The 20,447-nt window shown below is 38.1% G+C and overlaps 1 protein-coding gene across 2 annotated transcripts in view; it reads right to left on the reverse strand.

The window, feature by feature from the left end:
* Window positions 1-20,447, reverse strand: part of Ube2h (ubiquitin conjugating enzyme E2 H) — a 106,588-nt gene that overhangs the window by 5,262 nt on the left and 80,879 nt on the right. Inside the window, exons 4-6 of one of the 2 annotated variants that reach the window (XM_005331109.5) lie at window positions 18,729-18,768; window positions 17,457-17,509; window positions 2,834-2,962 (exon numbers count right to left, since the gene is read on the reverse strand). In XM_005331109.5, the coding sequence (XP_005331166.1) occupies window positions 2,834-2,962; window positions 17,457-17,509; window positions 18,729-18,768 (222 nt within the window). The remainder of the gene's footprint in view (window positions 1-2,833; window positions 2,963-17,456; window positions 17,510-18,728; window positions 18,769-20,447) is intronic. The other variant, XM_021730377.3, reaches the window with a different exon arrangement.

Genomic DNA, 20,447 nt, shown 5'->3' on the forward strand with positions numbered 1-20,447 from the left:
ACTGACTTAGCAAGGCCTTGTCTCAGAAAAAAAGTGGGGGTGGTGGGGGTGGGAGTGGTTTGGTATAGCTCCATGGTAGAGCAACCTGAATTCCCACTACCACACCCACCCACCCACACAAAAATGTTAAGCAGGGGACACACAAAATCACATGTCCTTGTAGTTTTGTCTTTTCTACTATGTTGTTGCAGGGATGGAGATAGGCAGATGGCTTCATGGACTGCCAACTTCTAGGAAACCACAGGGCTATAGCTAAGAATATTTTTCATATTTTCTTTACAAAGTTTGCAGACTTGAAACTTTAAGCCCTTTAAGTTCATTAACAAAACTTGATACCAAGATCATGAAGTTTAACTAGCCCTAATCTAGGTAAGAATTTACTTTTTGGAGTGAGAGAAATATTAAAGCCTTAAAAATTTTATTTGTGCCTGGCTATTCTGCTTCTTCCTTCACAGAAATTGGTCACACTGACATTGTAATTTGATCTATCAGCTTTCTTTAGTATAGTCAAGGGACAGAGCTGGCCTATAATCCTGGCACTTGGGAGGCTGCTCAAGCACCAGCAGGGAAGCAGCTTGGGAAGAAATCAGCGGAGGGTCCTGGGAGGGAGGTCACAACCACACTGATCCCAAGTTCTGCTAGCTGCAGCATAGGACAGGCCATTCTAGGAGAAAGACTTGGAAAAGTAAGTGGCTGGGAGTGAGAGCACAGCAACAAAAGAGAACTGTTTGAGTCTTCTTTCTTGAAAGAAATCTGAAGTACATAAGGCAGAATAGTGAGGTTTTGCTACAGGTCAGTGGTGTGTTTATGGTAATTGTTTTTCTCCATAGATTTGAAACTATCCATGACAATGAAATTATCCATTAACGAAAGAAAAGAATATATCTGGGTGCCTGAAACTTCTCCAACTTGATTGTCACATAGTAACACATTTAGAGAAGTAAAGGCAAAGATGTCGATTACCTCAGTAGCAGAAAACCTGGAATGGCACACTTCATGCCACTCAGCAAAGGTTTTTGAGCAGAAAGTGACATCTTTACACAGCTCCAAGGGTGCCCAGTTCTTCAGGCTGTTCAATATTTAAACCTGTTTTCAGGTTTCATTTCAAATGTACACTCTAAAATGGCATTGACAAGTTTCCAGGACAGGAAAGGGCTCGAAGTGATGTAAATGTGCTCCTTTTGTGGTGACTGCCACACAACAGCTATGCCTGTCAGGCAGCCTGGGAGAGGGTCAGGCTGAGACACACACATTTGGAAAGCATTGACCTGGAGGAGTACCTGATACTGAGAGAAGTGGATAGCTCCCCAAAGGGGTACAGAGGGGTCTAAAGACCAATACATATGAGAATAGTCACACTTGGCAAGTGAAATGAGAAATTTTCAGAAAGGTAAAGAGTGAAAGATCAAAGCTGCAGAGATGTAGAAGAAAATGGAACTTGAGATGGGTCCTCAGGATCAGAAGAATTGAGGTCACAGATTCAGGAGAAGAGGGGAAACAACTATAGAGTTTAAGGCAAGGAAGCAGGAAGTTTGAAGATGAAATAGATAGTAAGATTCCTAGAGGACCCCACATGAGCAGATAAAGGCTTCTGAAACAGGGCAGCTCTGACAGCCTGGATAGAAGAGGAAGGGGATAGCTGGGAGAACAAAACACAGGCTGGGGAGAGGAGTGAGTTTCAGAAATAAAGTGGGACACCTCTTATTCCTGTGAGGACAAAGAAAAGGTGGGAGGGCTAGATAATAAAGGCACAGCAGGAGGCAGGGATGCACTCAGGTCTGATGGCCTTGAGTCCTCAGGTCACCAGGAAGATAAAATGATCACCAATTAACAATGGATTCCTTTTGTAACTGGGACCAGAGAAGATATGCACAAAAATAAGGCTAATGTTAAACTGCTGAGGCATAATGAATATGAGAGCTATAGAAATATACTCTGCACTGAGATATCTGTGGTTTGCAGATGCTGTTAAGTGATTCCTATGTCAAAGTTTAGTATGTTCTCATAATAGAACTTTATCTGGTTGAAATGACTGCCTCTTTTTGGAATACCTGTTCACTTGGATATGCAGATACTGTGCTACATAAATTAAATATTAATTTGAGATCTAAGTAAAGCAGAAATAAATCTATGCTTTATCTAAAGAAAAGCTCCAAACAATACCCTACAGAGACTCCAGAAAATGAGGAAACAAACAGAAGGAAAATAACTGTTCAATAAATACGCACAATGCTCCTGTTTGTTTTATGCCTGACACAGTTAAGACTTAAGGACTACAAATAAGAACTATATCTTCAAGCTCTAATAAAAACTACTGCAGTCTCTTACAAATATATCTCAAAGACCCACACATTTTGAGAAAGCTGACACATGGATCCTCTGCAGATGAGCAAGTTGTATTAAAACTGGGAGGATACCAGTGCCTGCCATTTGTTAAGAGCAGGTACACTTTCACCAATTGAATTTTTCTTCTTTTTAATTGAGTTTTATGTATCCAGACTTTTCAAATGTGAAAGTTCTCAAACACACAGGGGTGAAAAGGAAAAGTCAATCATAATGAGTAAGACCACTGGAACTATAGCTTTCTTTCACATATTTTCCTTTCAATAAAATTTCAGCCCCATTAGTATACAAGCTGTCTTAATATGGGAGAGAAAAGGATTCTAAATACTAAGGGCAAGCCAATTGGCACTCTACATGATAAACTGGAGGTTGGCAAGTACTACAACTGTCTCTTTTTTTAGGTCTGAGAAAAATTGAGGAACTAAGCAACTTAAGACTTTTAAGTGACTTAAATTCTTTTGACTCCAGTTTAAACTATGTACCTTCTTACCTTTAATTTTCTGCTTGTATTCTTCTGGTCGGTGGAGGTACATGGCTGCAGCATCACCATTGAGAGGATCTATGGGGTTAGGATAGGCCAACAACTGGGGCAGGAAGGATTCAAATATATTGGTAAGATCTGAAACAGACAAACAAACAAGCACTTCATGCATGGGAACAGGAACATGCAAGTTCACCTAAACCAGAATTCAGCATTTTGTAAAACCTGCTTAACTTCTTAGATTTAAAAAAAAAAAAGTTGTTTTTTTGTTTGTGTTTTTTTACTTCATCTGCTATTATTTTTGTTTATTTTTATGTGGTGCTGAGGATTGAATCTGTGCCTCACATGTACCATTGAGCCACAACCCCAGCCCCTTAGTTTTTTTAAACTACACGAGGATGACTTTCCATAAAAGTGTGCACCACTATATGTGACCTATATTACATATGCATTTCAATGACAACTGAACTTTTAAATTTGAATTAGTTTTTTTTGCAGTGGGTGGTAGGAATCAAGCCCAAGGTTTCATGCATGGCAGGCAAGTGCTCTGCCACTGAGCCCTTTCTCCCCAGCCCTTATAGTTTTAGATTTTGAGGCAGGGTCTCATTAAGTTGCCCAGGCTGACTTTGTCCTTGAGATCCTCTTGCCTCAGCCTTCTGAATCATTGGGATATGCCACCATGCCCAATTTCACTTAACTTGAAGACCCAGATTCAGATATACCTGATATTTGCTTTGAAAGGCATTCTCCTTAAAATATAAATAATATATAATAATAATGTATTTAATTTTATGGTACTGGGATGGAACTCAGGGCCTCAGCAAGCACTATTCACTGAGCCATATCCCCAGCCCCAATTTTCCAATTCCAAGTTACTCTATTTTCCAAAATGAAAACTTAGAAATACTGCACATATTATTAAAACTTGTGCCAATACTCTAAGGTACCCTATATTCTTACAAAATGAATAGTTTCTTAAAATAGCCATCTTTACAACTTTTAAAGTCCTCTAAAAAGTATTCAAGTACCAGATCTTATAAGAACTGAACAAAATTGTACAGGACTTGATATATTAACTCTCACTTTTTTTTGTTGTTGTTGTTGCTGCTGTTGTTGTTACTAAGGATTGAACCCAGGGGCATTTTATATCAGAGCTACATTTCCAGCTCTTTTTAAGAGAAGGTTCTCACTAAGTTGTTTAGGGCCTCACTAAATTGCTGGGACTGGCCTCAAACTTGTGATCCTCCTGCCTCAGCATCTCAAGCCCCTGGGATTACAGGTATGCGCAATTGTGCCCATCTCTAATGATTTTTATTTTTACAATGAACCTTCTATGTAGTGTTACATGTGAATGCGCTGCCAAGTCATATCACTTGAGATTCGTGGTTTTTTTTTTTTTTAAAAAACAAGGCATTTCTTTCTTTTTTTTTTTTAAAGAGAGAGTGAGAGAGAGAATTTTTTTAATATTTATTTTTTAGTATTTGGCGGACACAACATCTTTGTTTGTATGTGGTGCTGAGGATCGAACCTGGGCCGCACGCATACCGCGCTACTGCTTGAGCCACATCCCCAGCCCGAGATTCGTGGTTTTTTTAACCTCAGGGTTTGCTCCCCAGGGGAATCTGGCAATGATGGGAGACATTTTTGGTATTATAACTAGAGGCTGCAACTGGCATCTAGTGGGTAGAGTCCAGGGATCCTGTTGTAGCATCCCACAATGCACAGGATAGCCCCCCCCACAACAAACAATTTTCTGGACCAGAACTACAGTGTTGAGACTGAAGAAACTGGCTATTGAGAAGAGGTGTGCAAAGCTTTTTGCAAAACATCAGTAAATACCTTAGGCTTTGTGGGCCCACTTAGTCTGTATTCAACAAACAGCTCTGCTACTGTAGCACAAAAGCAGCCAAAGATAACAGCTAAACAAATGGGTGTGGTTGTATGCCAGTAAAACTTTATATACAAAAATGGGTAGATTGTTTGCCAGACTCTGCTTTAGAAAACTCTCAACTTAAGAGGTGGCTCTTCCTTACCACTGTAAGGTTAAGAAACTGAGCAGTTAGAATACTCTGGAGCTGCATTATTCAACAGGACTTTCTGCAGTGATGAAAATTTTCTCTACCTGCACTGTCCAAAACAGTAACCAGTCACATGGCTAGAATGACTATGGGAATAAATTTTTCATTTTATTTAAATCTAATTTGAATTTAAATGACCACTAATGGCTAGGATTGGGAGGCACCAGTCTGAGAATGATGTACATAGCTCCTTAACAGCTAGATACAGAAACCAAACAACTTTTTTTTTTTTTTTTTTTTTAATACCAGGATTAAACCCAAAGGCACATAACAACTGAGCCACATCCCCAGCCCTTTTAAAAAAATATTTTGAGAAAGGTCTTGCTAAATTGCTTAGGGTCTCACTAAGGGCTGGCTTTGACCTTTAAATCCTCCAGTCTCAGCCTCTGAGATTATAGGCCTGTACCACTGTGCTCAGCCTTTGTTTTCCCTCTCTTAATCCTTGGGTTGGTGGGTGAGTTTTTAAGGTAATGACAGAAAATGCCAAAGAGCAAGCAAACTAAAAAGATTCACAAACTCTCCATTTTACATATAAAGAAACCCAGGTACACAGAGGTTAAGTAATTTGCCAAAAAAGGTTGGATTTCAAACCTGGGCATATCCACTATGCTACCTCTGTTAATGGATTAAAAAAAAAGGAGAGGGGGAATGTTCAATTTTCATGATAGCACAAGCTCCCCATATCTCTGCAGCAAAACTGTACAACTTCTCGGGCAGGGGAGCCAAAGCCCACGGCTTAGAGACGAATCCACCCCTTTCTACAAGCGCTAGTCCAGCAGGACAAGCTCTAAGACGACCATGTTTGGGCATTTCTATAGTCCTTTCTAAGAAGCAATATGCTTGTTTTTAAGAGGAAGTGACCCACACTAGTGTCAGAGCTAGAGGCTTCTGTCACTCAGAAGGATTAGCTGCTGACTACACCTACCAAACAGAAATCCTTACAAAACAAAGTACAGGTTCTGTTCTCTGTAAGTAATACCGAGAAGTGCTTCAGGGCTATAGAAATGCTGCAAGCAATATACTATATAACCAGAGGTTTCCTGTATCACAGAAAGAGATTTTATACCCTTTCCTACTACCTTTAAGTTTTCACAAGCTACCAATAAGTGGCTTTGCCTACGTGTTTGTTCCAAACAAGTAAAAGAGCCCTTAATTATTGGTCCTTGCTTCCTGTGTTAACACACTTTTGATCCATTTTTACAGCTGCACTGAGTTACATCTACAACGAAGAGCAGAAAAGGAAAGTCCATACCTTGGCTCTGGGTGAAGATGATAGCTTCTGCAGGCCATCTTAAGATGTTCTGGTCCTGACCACTTTAAAGCAGTGTGGCATTCCTCAAAGTGGCTAATAAGGGTGCTAAGAAGCCACAGTTTTCCCAAAAAGGAACATCTCTTAGATGTGCAGATAATCTGCATTCAAGATAAAGATGCTGCAATGGCACAGTGGACACACCTAAAATGCCAGCAAATTGGTAGACTGATGGCAAATTCTAGGCCAGCCTCGGCAAGACCCTGTCTCTTTCTCTTGTGTGGGGTCCTAGAGATTGAACCCAGGGATGTGTACATGCTAGGCAATTGCTCTACTCCTGTAGCTACATCCCCAGCTTATGACACCCTGTCCCAAAATAAAAAATAAAAAAAGAGCTTGAGATAAAGCTCAGTATACCCAATCTAGTGATTATAGTCAGCTGGCTCCATTTCTGGCTTCCCTATTTTGTACAAACTGTCCCAAGATCCCTGAGAAGCACAGTTTATGATGAGCCCTAGACTAAATCAGCAGGTATTGAAGTGTGGTTCTATAGCATTCATGTAATATTCTTACCCCAGTTAAGGAATAAAAACTATATATTCATATTGTTTTTTTAAACATTCAAATCATGATTTCTCATCAAAAGCAGCATCATTTACCTCACTCAATCCACAGCAGTGATCCCTAGGTGTCTAGATCTTAGCTATGAGTTTATCAAAGTCACCCACAAAGCTCTTCATACCTACCCCAGGGCTTCCAACTAGGACTGGCTGGCCTTGCAAGCACATGATACAAATATCTGAGCACAAATGAGCAGCCAGGGTCACTAGTCTATGCAGACCCTATCCCTAAGACTAAACTGGAAAGGTGTGGCTATTTGTTTGCAGGTTCTTTGGCTTAAGAAAACACAGGTTTGTCAGCTAAGCTGAAGAGGCTATGGCTGAGCAGTCTTTCCTGACCTCTTCTCTCTTTCTGCATACTGCAATCATCACCACCCTCTTCAGGTGGAGGTATGCCAAACCACAGACAGGAAAAGGTGGATCCATTAAAGCAGCATTAAAAGGCTGATTTAGAGAATGGTAGGACACACACTGCATAACACACTATGGAGAGCAAGCAGATTCCATTAGGATGGAGTTTCCAGCAAAATGCAGGTTGGTTTCTCAGTGGTGAACAATGAATGAAAACCTATAGTCTAATCTTGGGCCTTTCCTGACTTACTCTTTGACCTTGGGCAGGTCTCTTCCTCTCTGCATCTCAACTTCTGCAAAAAGAGAAGTATAACACTGCTGTTCCTTACCAGGAAGTATTACACATTGCTAAAAATGATTATAACATCTGCCACAAACTACACTAAGGAGCTACACTAAAATATTAATACAAATGTAACATCTCTTAAGAGTAGAAATTTCAGCTACTGTAACCCTTAAGGATTAAATGTTAATTAAAATGAGTCACATAGAAAAACAAAATCATACTAATTCTTAAAGCCACCCTACCCGAGGTGATTCACAATAAGATGGCCTATCGTCTAAAGTGAAAAACACAGGAGGAACAAATAACACATCCATGTCTTATTCTTGGCTATTTATGAACCAGTGACCTTAAGTTATTTCTTCGTCCTCTATTTCCTTTGAACATCAAAATGGAAAATTTGGTAGAGTATGCTACTTTCTTGAGGTTATATTCCTATGGATGTTAAAGCAGGACACGGTCTGCCCACCAGGAAAGCTGGCCCCACTTAGCAAGCAGGCGGTCATCTTGGGGACTTTTATTTGCAGGATCTTCCCTTGTTATATATAATAATTTTTTATATATATATATATATATATATATATATATATATATATATATATATATATTTTTAAGGTACCAGGGATTGAACCTAGGGATACTTAACCCCTGAGCCACGTCCACAGTCCTTTTTGTTTTGAGACACGGTCTCATTAAGTTGCTTAGGGCCTCACCAAGTTGAGACTAACTTTGAACTTGTGATCCTCCTGCCTCAGCCTCCTGAGCTGCTGGGATTATAGGCCTGTGCCACCGTGCCTGTTTTCAGATTTAATACTTTAAAAAAAAAAAAAAAAAGCTGTGACTCAGATAATACCACTATCGTATAATATAGTCACAACCAGGTGTCAAGAAAAATCAAAGCCATTCCTACTTTCTCAAAAGCCACCTAACTCACTCCTCTTTCTACTTCTACTCCCTGTTCTGGATGCCCATGTGCTGCTCCTTTTTACAAACAAAAAAGCAACTTATTTGAAAAGATAGCAGTTCCTGTACAGCAGTGTGAATTCTGAGGTATTTTTAAAAATTAGTTTTGTACTCTCTCACTCTGGGAAGTCTATTCTTAAATTTTTATTTTACTTATTTTTGGGGAGAGGAATAATCAAGTCATATACTTCTGAAACCCATTCCCTCCTCTTAATAAAAAGTGCAGGTTTACAGCAACACCCTCACCCCTGGGTGCCAAATCTTCAGAGGAAATGTAGTCAGGCTTTCTTCTTATACAACACTCAGTTTCCTGACTTGCCACGAGCTCCAACAAAACATCTCTAGTTCCTCTTCTTCCCAGCCTGTCTAGTCAAGCCCCATCCATATTCCAGCCCTGGGTCAAGGCAGCCATCTTCTAGATAGCCTTCAGGGCTCCATACTGTTCCTTTTGTAATCAGGAAAAAAAACTTTCCTTAAATCAGTCAGGTAGGGGCTGGGGTTGTGGCTCAGCATTAGAGTGCTTGCCTAGCAAGTGCAAGGTGCTGGGTTCAATCCTTAGCACCACATAAAAATAAATAAAGGTATTTTGTCCAACTAAAAAATACTAAAACAAGGGGCTGGGGATGTGGCTCAAGCGGTAGCGTGCTCGCCTGGCATGCCTGCGACCCGGGTTCGATCCTCAGCACCACGTACCAACAAAGATGTTGTGTGTCCGCCGAGAACTAAAAAATAAATATTAAAAAATTCTCTCTCTCTCCCTCTCTCTCTCTCTCTCTCTTAAAAAAAAAAATACTAAAACAAAAACTGAAAAACAACCAATCAGGTAATTTCTCACTAAGGGCAAGTTGCTCTGGTCCAAAACTCTTCTTACTTCAGAAGCATGCTATCAAACAAACATAGAATTCTCTATCCCTCTTCCCTCTGGTGGAAGACTTCTTGCTGCCCAAGAGGAAAACCAAGGGAAGTCTGTTCTGTAATTTAGTGAAGAGAAGGGTTGAAAGGAGGGGAAGAAAATAAAAAATCCTGTTCACAGAAAGGGAAAAGATGCACAAAAATCACAACAGGTCAATTCTCATGGTCTAGAACTCATGATTCCCTCTGTGATTTACACAGAACTTTTCCCCCTGGGTCTAGCCAGTAGAGTTGAACTAATGGCTAAATAAGCTGTGGTCACCTGGGAGTTTCAATCATGTTATTCATATCCTCAATACTAGGGAAAATCAGCTGCCAAATCCCCTAGGCTGACTTTTGCTCATCTTATAAGAAACTGTTGAATTCTTCATCATCAATCGTCGAGCAAGTCATAAACTGATAAATGGTAAGAACAAAGCCAACCATAAAAATGTCATTTCTTTCTTTAGACAAGTTTTTATTGGCAGGGGGTGGGGAGGAGGGTATCTACTGTATGTATAAAAACCAGGTAGCTAAATTTTCAGTGGTAAGATTGAGGGCTGGGGATGTAGCTCCGGGGTCTAGTGCTGGCTTAGCCTACCTTTTCTTCCCCCTAACAAAGGAAAGGGAAAGTTTGGAATTAGTAAGATTTCCAGAATATGTAATAATTTTGGGTTAATTAACACATCTTCATCTTTTGCTCTTTTTCCAGTTCCTAAGAAGTTGCAATAATAATATATTTGAGTTTTTACTTTCTTACTTTCATCCATAAACATTGAAAAAAACCTAAAATTCTTATAATCCCAGTGACTAAGGAAGCTAAGGCAAGAGAATCAAGTTGGAGGCCAGCCTCTAACTTCGTGAGACACTGCATCAAAAAATAGAAAGGAAAAAAAAAAAAATAGAAAGGAGCCAGGCGCAGTAGCACACGCATATAATCCCAGTGGCTCAGGAGGCTGAGGCAAGAGGATTGCAAGTTCAAAGTTAGCCTCAGCAACATAGCGAGGCCCTAAGCAACTCAACAAGACCCTATTTCTACGTAAAATATTAAAAGGGGTGTGGATGTGCCTTAGTAGTTAAGTGCCCCTGAGTTAAATCTCTAGTACTAAAAAAAAAAAAAAAAAAAAGAAAGAAAGAAAGGGCTGGTGGAGATGTACCTGAGGTCCCTGGGTTCAATAACCAAAAAAAAAAAAAGTACAAAACCTATGTACCTCATCAACCAGAGACTCCTGCATTGTCCACATCTAAGCATTTGTTATGTATAGGGGAAAAAATATCTTGGTAAGCAGATGGCCCTTGACGTTTTGAAACTTCAAAAAGCTAATCAGGAATACCCTCAGGTAGGCTGACTTCAAAAGAGAAAAAGTTTTAAGATTTAGAGTAAGATTCTCTAAAATGATTATTTTGAACCCAAATTCAATGATCAAGAGCCCACATCTCTACTGTTCCAAGGGCACACAAGATGCAAGCTGGAACAGCCTACCCATAAAAATTTCCTGTGGTGCCACAGAACAGGCCCTATTGGCCACAATTCATCACATCAGATTCAGTTTGCTAAATGCTAACAAGCAACAAATACAATGATGCATACCACCACCAATTTGCTAAAAGGCAAATTAAAGAATGTACATAATATGGGGTTGGGGGGCTGTAGCTCAGTGGTAGAGCACTTGCCTGGTGAGGTACTGAGTTTAATTCTCAGCGTCACAAATAAATAAATAAATGTCCACCACCAACTTTAAAAAAATTTAAAAATATACATAACTACTGAACTGAGAGGGTCTTACGTGTGGATAAAATATACAAAAGGTATGAACCCGTAATCCATGCTAGTTCATGGATCTTTCTCTTTAAAGGTCTCAATGCAGGCAAAACCCAAAATAAATCGTAACACCTCCCTCCTCACAACTCTTCTGCTATTAGCAGGGATTAAGAATTAGTTCCGGTCTGGGGCTGGGGCTCAGTGATACAGCACTTGCCTAGCATGTGTGAGGCACTGGGTTCGATCCTCAGCATCACATGTAAAACAAATAAAGGCATTGTGAAAAAAATTCTTTAAAAAAAAAGAATTCATTAAAAACTTTTCAAAATGAATTTTTTGCCATATATGCAATATATTTAACGTCACTTTGTGGTAGCATTTTGGCTTTTAAGTATTCTAAGATTAGAAACAGGTAGTTCTGTTATGTGTGGGAAAGGGCCACACATAACAAAGATGCAGTATACTAAAACCTAGACAAGAGCAGCTATGTCCTCTGAAATACCAGGTCACCAACATGAGGTGTGTGGTTATGTAACATGGGTGATTTTAAAGAATTCCAAACCCAGTTACAAAATCATTTCCCATTCATTGCCTAACAGTAACATCCTCACCCAATATATTTAAATTGCATAGTCTACAGAAGAAAACGAACATTCTTACATAGATCAGAATGAAGAAAACAGATCTTGTTCATCGAAACCACTGTTCATTGCCTTGTCAATCTCAAAACATTTCTCATCTTACTGAGGTATTTCTAAGAGGTCATTCTAGTTCAAACCTTATGTGACCTTGCTTACCTTAAGAGACTGCAAGCTAAAATACATTAATAGGATTTGTTATTAACCTTTCTGAAATAAGAGCAGTTAATGTGTAATTAGCTAGCTAGGTATTCTTGCAGTTACACTAAAACTCCTTATTAAAGCTTTAATTGCTAGGCAATAATATAGTTGTTAATGCCAAAAAAGAGTAACAAGAGATAATGTCATGCAATCATAAACCAAATGTTCATGCACGGGGGAGACTTTACCCACACATTGTAATCACAAGCAAAGTAAGAGAAAATAAATCAAGGTTACTTGTCTATATAATCAAGAATGAAACTTGAGATCCGAGAACTACAGCACCAAAGAAAGCAGAACACAGCTGTGGCTATCTTTCAGAACCATCATGTTCCATGATCCACAAAGCCTGGACTACTCCATGATTATAATGCTGATCACTACCAAATGTGGTATGTTTTCCTTCCTTTTTGTTTTTGTTTTATTTGAATGGTACTAGGGACTTAGGGGCACTCCACTGCTGAGCTATAGCCCTGGTTCTTTTTATTTTAGACACAGTATCACTAAATTACCCAGGCTCGCCCTGAACTTGATATCCTCCTGCTTCAGCCTCCCAAGTCACTGGGATTAAAGGTGTGCACCATCACACCAGGCTGAATTTGGTATTTCTACTGAATTTCCACTAAGTGTTCAACACACAAACTCCATTTTCCTGGAATAACTAACTGAATTCCTGAACCACATATTTATACCACCTCTGAAGATTTCCAAGCAAATAAAGGAGGATGGTTAAAGAGCTAACTTGTACTGCTGAAGTCAACAAATCCAAAACTTAGCATATTCATATTTCTTCTTTATTTACGATAGGTGACATTAGTTCTAAGTACTGAAAATAACAGCTCTACCTGGCCTCTATCTACAACACTAAGAATTGACATCCAGCCACTTCAAAGGCAGGATGATGTCTGTGATTCCAACATGCATGGATCAAAAATACTGAATACTAGAGTTCTGGAATCTGTTCAAAAGAGTAGCTCTTGGCCAATCAATCATCCATGAGCACAAAGATTTCTTTATCAGTGTGATGACACTATAGTGTCTGGAAACAACATATACTAAATGCAATATAAACCAGTAATTTAAAAAAATAATTACCTTGAGCCAAAATTTGAATTATTGGAAGATGTACAGGCTACTTGACTGAAAAGGTGAGTAGGATGACTACTAAATCTGTTTTAAGTTTTTCCTAACCACCTGGTAAAAATTACTTTGCTTCTCTTGCTTAATCTCCAAGTTCCTGACACATTCCTTCTGTGGTAGTCAACTTCATTTGTCTATTACTAATGTCCTAGATTACTAATGGAAGTAATATCCTACATGTTAATTTTTCTCCTCAGCAAAGACACAGGGAGTGTAGTGTTTACTGGCTAGCAAGCCTAAACTTAAGAATTTTATAAGAAAATAGTCTTTCCACTTTATTTATAGAATCCACAATATAAGTAATTTACCAGTCAAATGGGGATGATCACAATAAAGGCTGGAGAGAGAAACGTTAAGTGCAAAGATCACACTGCACTGCAGTGATGGTGCTGCAGCCCCAGGAACACAGCTAAGGATAAAACATGTTTTGGAGAAAACCAGAAAATGACAAAAAGGGGGGGGGGGTTTAAAAAGCAACCCATTGCTTAACACTCTTTCCATCAGTTCTTAAAAATTACATTTGTTTTTGAAACTGAAATCAAGATTCCCTTGGCTGCATTTTAAGTTTTCTCTTGCTTTTATCACAGCTGTCTGCAAGAACAGAAAGGATGGTAAGAAAAGATGCTATCATGCAAGAAGCCAAAATAAATGAATTTTGTCACCTGCTACTTTCCTTTTAAAGTCACAAGAGTAGCGATAGATAACTTCAAACCGATGACAAGCACCTTTATAGAACTAACTGTATTACCCACTATAATCAGTTCTCTTGCAAAGTTAAATAAAATTAAAAATTACTGGGTAATTAAACTATGACTATGCCAATTTTGAACTTCTGAATGAACTAGCTGCACATTCACTTGGCAAAGAGAAAACAGGATGCAAACAGGCAATGTGTCAGATGGGCTTCCAGAAGTCAATTTTCTTTGGGGAGACAGAGAGGATTAAATTTACCATAAAGATGAACACTTTTTAAAATCAGGCTACGGTAAGTATAAATCTAAAATTTATACTACACATATGTAAACCCATTGCACAGTACATGCCTGGAGCAAAGTGAACTGCAGGAAATTTCACAATCAACTCCCAGCTACTCACCATATTATATAGTAGGGGTAGGTGTTGAAACAAGTTTCAGGTGCCATACTAAGCCTTTTGCTTTTCAGTTGAAAAATTATGCTAACATGCCAACTTTCTCCTGTTATTATAGGTTTTTTTTTTTTTTTTTTTTTGGTCGTTTGAACTACGATTCTCTCAAAAATCAATGTAGAAAATGAGTGATTCAGAACTCGCCAATTGTGTTCTAACCCCAATGCCAGAGGGTTTAGCAGTTTGTAATACAAACTCAATTCTAATCAAGATCAGGAAAGTCTTCAAACAAACAAACAAAAAACACCTTTCAAGGTCATTTGAACCAACTCTTTTCACCAGTACTGTGTGTTATTGAGATTGAGACCAGGGCCCACCTCTAAACTACATTGTCCCCCATTTTTACGTTTTATTTTGAGTCACTAAAGTTGCCCAAGTTAGCCTCAAATTTACAATCCTCCTACCTCAGCTGAGATTTCAGGCCTGCACCATGGAACTTAGCTTATACCAGTACTTCTATATATATTATACTAGCCTGCTTCTAAAATGTCTCATGGAAGAAATGCTGAATTTTCTTGAGAAACTGTTGGTATCGAGCAAAATATCAGAACAGTTTTCCCATGCTGAGTATATTTTTGATCAAACTCTGAAAGGTCTTGCTAAGTTGATGAGACTAGCCTCAAACTTGCAATCCTCGTGCCTCCCGAGTTGCTAGGATTACAGGTATAGCCACCATACCTGACCTGTGGTTTAACTCCTGTTGCTTATTAAATGCTTTGCAAGCAAATATAAGTATTTATCATTTTATAAATGTGATAAAGCCTTAGTCATGTTGGCTTCTGCTTTAAAATATGTTCTGACACTCACATAGCTGATAGAAATGTGAAGATGATACAGCAACTTTGGAAAACAGACTGTCATTTTCTTAAAATGGGAAAATACAGAGTTACCATATCATCTATCAAACTCACTCCTAGGTACATACCCAAGAGAAATAAAAACCTATGTCCATGTTGAGATTTGTGCACAAATATTAACCAAGGGATTATTCATAATAGCCCAAAGTGGAAATAATCTAAATGCCCATCATCTGATAAGCACATAAACAAAATGTGGTAACAATAGAATATTATTTGGCCATAAAAAGGAAATTATGATACATGCTATGTCAGGGATGGGCCTTGAAAACATTATGCCAAATGAAAAGAATAAGTCACAAAAGAACATATATTATATAATTCCATTGATAAGTAATGTCCAGGACAGATAAATCTATAGAAATAAAAAGTAGATTAGTGGTTACCTAGAGATGGGGGGGATGTTGGGGGTGGGAATAACGAAAGACATGACTTTCCCTCATTCCCTATGCAATACCAGGGGCACTTTATCACTGAGCTTCATCCTCAGCCCTTTTGATTTTGAGACAGTCTCACTAAATTGCCAAGGCTGGTCTCAAACATGTAATCTGCCTGCCTTAGTCTCCCAAGAACTGGGATTACAGGTGTGTGTCACCATTCCCCACGAGTTTCTTTTAAAGAAAATGTTGAATTGTCTGGTGATGGTTGTTCATAACTGAATATACTAACTACTGAATTACACATTTTCAGTGGGTGAGTTGTGTTTGTTAATTACAATAAAACAGTTAGTAAAAAAATTGTTCTGAGACATGAGGTGTTTGAGAATCAGCAAACCTTTTCTAGAAAAAAGGTTTTGATTAAACTAAAACCACTGTAATTGAAACCAGCTTGCAGTATCTTGATGTGTATACATTTCTAAAATGTGAATGCAGTTTGAGGAAAACTACATCATTACATCAGATATTCCAGGCAGCCTGCCATGAGACTTTTTTTTTTTTAACAACCCCCCACAAAAAAAGTCTTAAAAAAGAATCTGTTTAATCAACTTCAGAGTATATGTTCTCTCTTGTTGCTTCATCTCCTTAAGCCATCATCTCCCTAAAACTCGCATGTTAAAACAGTACTTGGGCATGGTTAATTCATTCATTTAACAAATAGTTGAACCTGTCCTGTACACCAGGCATGGTTTTAGGTATGTGAATGTGTGTGTGCAGACAAGAAGCAAGACAAAGTCCTTACTCTTGTGGAATATTTAACTCAACAGGACAGGAGAAACAATAAATGAGTTTTTAAAACTTATTTAAAGTAAGGTACCATATCATGGAGTGGTTAGGAAAGGAGACTTCTCTGAGGAAGTGATGCTTGAGGTGAGAAAAGAAGGTACAAACCACACAAAGATCAGGGAAGAGAACTGCAAATAGAGGAAATAATTCCTGAATAGAGAATGGGGGGAGGGGTGTTAACTGTGCGCTGGTGACCAACCCTCCTCTGTGATTCTCATTCACTAACAAGCACAAAGATATTTGAGAGGACCCAGATGCCTTACCCACCTTAGACCATTAAAATGTCTCCTGACTCTTCAACTAAAGGAAGCTGTCTTGCTCACTCACTCACTCTTGCAAACCATAATGGACTGTGTGAAGAGTCCCAGGACTTTTAAGACAAGACATGCACCTGACAACTTTTAAGGTAGGAAACAAGCTAGCAGCACAATAAATGAAGGTAAAATCAACAAATACAGAGTACAAAGTAAAAGTAGGCCAGAAAGAACCGTAAAATGTGAGGGTATCCAGGATGACTGCCAACAGGAGAATGAGAGGAGTTTCATGGGGTGGAACCACCAGAGCAAGGAATGTCTAGCCTGAGAATGTGGACATATGAGTAGAACAAACAGATTTGCTTTTATCTCTAACTTCAAATATACTTAAAAAATATTTTCAGCTCCCCAACCTGGTCACAATCTCAAGGAAAAAAGGCTTGATACTTCTATCTCTGTGATTTTCAGTTTAGTATTTTGCAGAGATGGGCCATTCATTTGTTCATTCACTGCAAGAGATAAGTTATCAATTTCAGCCCTGAAGAAAGGCTAAATTATTTTTTGCTTCATAAAGAGCTTGTGGCCTTTGAAAGAAATGATTCCTGAAAACCACTTACTACACCATTCATTTCATTTCAAAGGGACATTCCTAAGAGGTTTCCTAAAACTAAATCATATTACATATAAACAGGTATATGCAATGTGCTTCTGAATATAATACACATATTTAAAAATTTCCACATGTACTTGTGCCTATATACATATGACTTAAGTTCAGTATCTCAAAAATATTTTAAACTTGCACTGCTAAACTGAAGCTTTTTTTTTTTTTTCCCACTCAACACACTTTATTATCCAGTCCTTCAAAATCCCTTCCCGTCCCAACAAAGCATCTTAAACCAGAGAAGAAAAACCAACAACATTTTCTTAGGCAGTGTCTCAACACCTCCAAAAGGTTTTCCATGGCCAAACTCACCATAAAGAGCTGTCCAAGTTTGATTAATTACATCTAGACACACAGTTCCTGACCTGAAACAGATGGAAAGAATGGTATTTTTTAAAAAAATTAGAAAGTTAGTTGCATGTATCTGGCAACTAATTTTATTTATCATGAAAACACTTTTAATAGATCCTTAAATTTAAAAAATGGGGAAAGTATAATGAGGAGCAAAATATTTACAAGGTCATAGGTGTCTCCTTACAGACTGAAAAGGAAAAATAATTATAAGAAACCAATAAACACCTGAGCCAGGTGGTCGGAATTAACATTGGAAACAAGGGGCAGATAGAGCTGTGATACCCTGATAAACACAAATTTTCCCTGTGTGGTTAAGCGTGTGCATACCCTGAAACTAATACAGAAACGGACAAATCCAAATTGAGGGAGAACTTATAAAATAAATTATCTATATTCTAAATGAAAGTAATTTTAAAGAAATATGACAAATAAATGTAATATGTGGTTCTGGACTAAATCTTTTACTAAAAGGGGAAAAAAATGCTAAAAAGTACATTACTACAATATAGCAATAAACTAGAGTATTACATTAAGTTCCTGAATCTGGAAACTACTTTGATTACTACATTTTGTTGTTAGGATGACTGATATGCTGAAATATTAAAGCACAAAGGGACACAATATATGTACCAAACCTACTCACACAAAGTTCAGAGAAATCTCACAGGTAAGCTTTATGAGGGCAAAATGGGATACTGTGAAAAGTAAAAACTGCAGTCCAAATGGTCATGCTTTCTAAATAGCACTGGAGAGGGACACAAAGGCTGCACTGGGACCACTTTAACATATCATTAACACCACAAGTAAAATGAAAATGAAGATTCACAACTGAAACGAAACTAGTCATTCATGGTTGCTTTTCTCTCAAGAACTAAGAAATACATTTATGGGCTAAAAATGGCAAATCTGTATGCCAAAAACAGATCTCTGTGCTGTGTCTATATGATGAGAACTAAGATGTGAAATATTGCAAATGTTAGCTGGATATCAAGGGAAGTGAAGGATGTAGGCATGACAATGGAAAAAATTAACAATGTACAGCGAACCAGAACTCAGTGGTTTAGAAGAGCATATCCCTAGGACTGTACAGTTTAAATGACACTCATAGTCCACCTCCCCCATAAAATCCTAGATGATAAATACAGATTATTTCATGACCAGGAGAGAAAAAGGAACTCTAATCAAAAGCAGTTGCTACTAAAATGTAAACATTTTTAAATAGTTACTTACGCTTCATCAATGTTGGGATGGAAAATTTTATTCATGAATCCTGTAAAAAGAGATGTTAATTAGCAGCAAAAAGTATCCAGAGAACAATGAGTTTTAAAGTATGTCAGAAACAACTTCAATATGATAAGGAAAAAGGTGATAATACTCATAAACCAATACTCTCAACCTTAGATCATTGGCTATTGATAAGACTATATTCTGTTGGCTCCAATTAACTAAAATATATGAGAGTTCTAGTAACAAACAAACAACTTTTGGGGAGTAATGAAGCTTTATACAAAATAATCTTAAAAGCAAGTGCTTCCTAAGCTATGAAGGTACTTGCCCAAAGATTTTTTTAATACTAAATGATTTACAACTAGTGTTATGATAAACATTAAGAAACTTCACTGACAACCCCCCACCACACACACACAGTTTTATTGTTCAAGCTGTAAACTTTAGGTTCTGAACTTGAACTTCTCCTTCTGAGGCTCATTTACCGTCATCATTAGGCTACACCTTGTACGGACCATGAATGAAGCTGTTGAAATGCTGTAGGAACACCACTTGCAAACCACAAAGGATTTCACAAGAAGTGACCAAAATATTTCCTTTAATTTTGTCTACTCATTCAAGGAAACCCAATCTTGATTAAAATTGAGGCAACTAAGAAACTAGGCAAGGAGTTTTAAATAATTCAAGATGGCTGTATCTGTCAGGGATTTTTTTCCCCCTAAAAAACAAGTACAGATTTTAATGTACTGCTGTTTAAATTGCAAGGAGAAATTATTTTTTAACTTAGAATCAATGATTTAAGCAATATTTGTATATGCAAATGACAATACTCTAAAGCAGAGATCTACTGTCAAAGCTGTCATATTGTCATTTTTTCCACTTTTATTTCCTTATTTAGGACTCTCTTATTCCATTCCAAACTTGCAGTAAATTCAAGTTCCTTACTGCGGCAGTTTTTGCTATTGCTGTGCCCCAACCCCACCTTCCCTCACCCATCCCTCATTCGAAACATAGCAGCAACACCTACATGACAGCAGTTGTGCTTTTTTAGGGTACAAAAATGAAACAATACACCATTCTCCAAAAGGTCACTAAAGAAGTACAAGAGCCAGGAAGAAATAAATGCAATGTGTATAAGGTATGGACACAGGGGGCATGTGGAAAGGGGAAGAGTCTTAAAGATGCAGAGAGGCAGCACCGCAAGTGCTGCAAGTGAGCTGCCATGGACATTATCTCCAAAAATCTTAGAAACTTTACTTGAATTAGCAATTGTGGGAAAAGAATACAAAACCTTGATTGCTCTAGCTACTCCAAGTACTAATCCTGCTTCAATTTCTGTTTTTATATTCTTTTGTACTCTCTGTACTGAAACAGTTTTATCTACTATAATGAAGAGTGTTTAAATTCTTTAGATGCCCCCCACCGGCCCCAACACAAAAGCCAGGTTCAATGTTAATTTTTCATTAAGGAAAATGAAGATGTTTCAAAGTCTAGACTTAAGATGTATGTATTTTATGAAGAGATCATAATAAGCTGATAGAAATGGTCATGCCTAAATATTAAAAAGCAGGGGGAAAAGTTCCAGATGGCCATAGTTATTCATAGCAGCATTGTTATAAAAGCCTAGAACCAAATTCAACCTCATGAACACGAGATGAGCTATAGAGTACCCATAACACGAGATGAGCTATAGAGTACCCATATACTTGGGAGTCCTATACA

The sequence above is a fragment of the Ictidomys tridecemlineatus genome, chromosome 2, assembly GCF_052094955.1.
Source record: "Ictidomys tridecemlineatus isolate mIctTri1 chromosome 2, mIctTri1.hap1, whole genome shotgun sequence".
Taxonomy (NCBI): Eukaryota; Metazoa; Chordata; class Mammalia; order Rodentia; family Sciuridae; genus Ictidomys; species Ictidomys tridecemlineatus.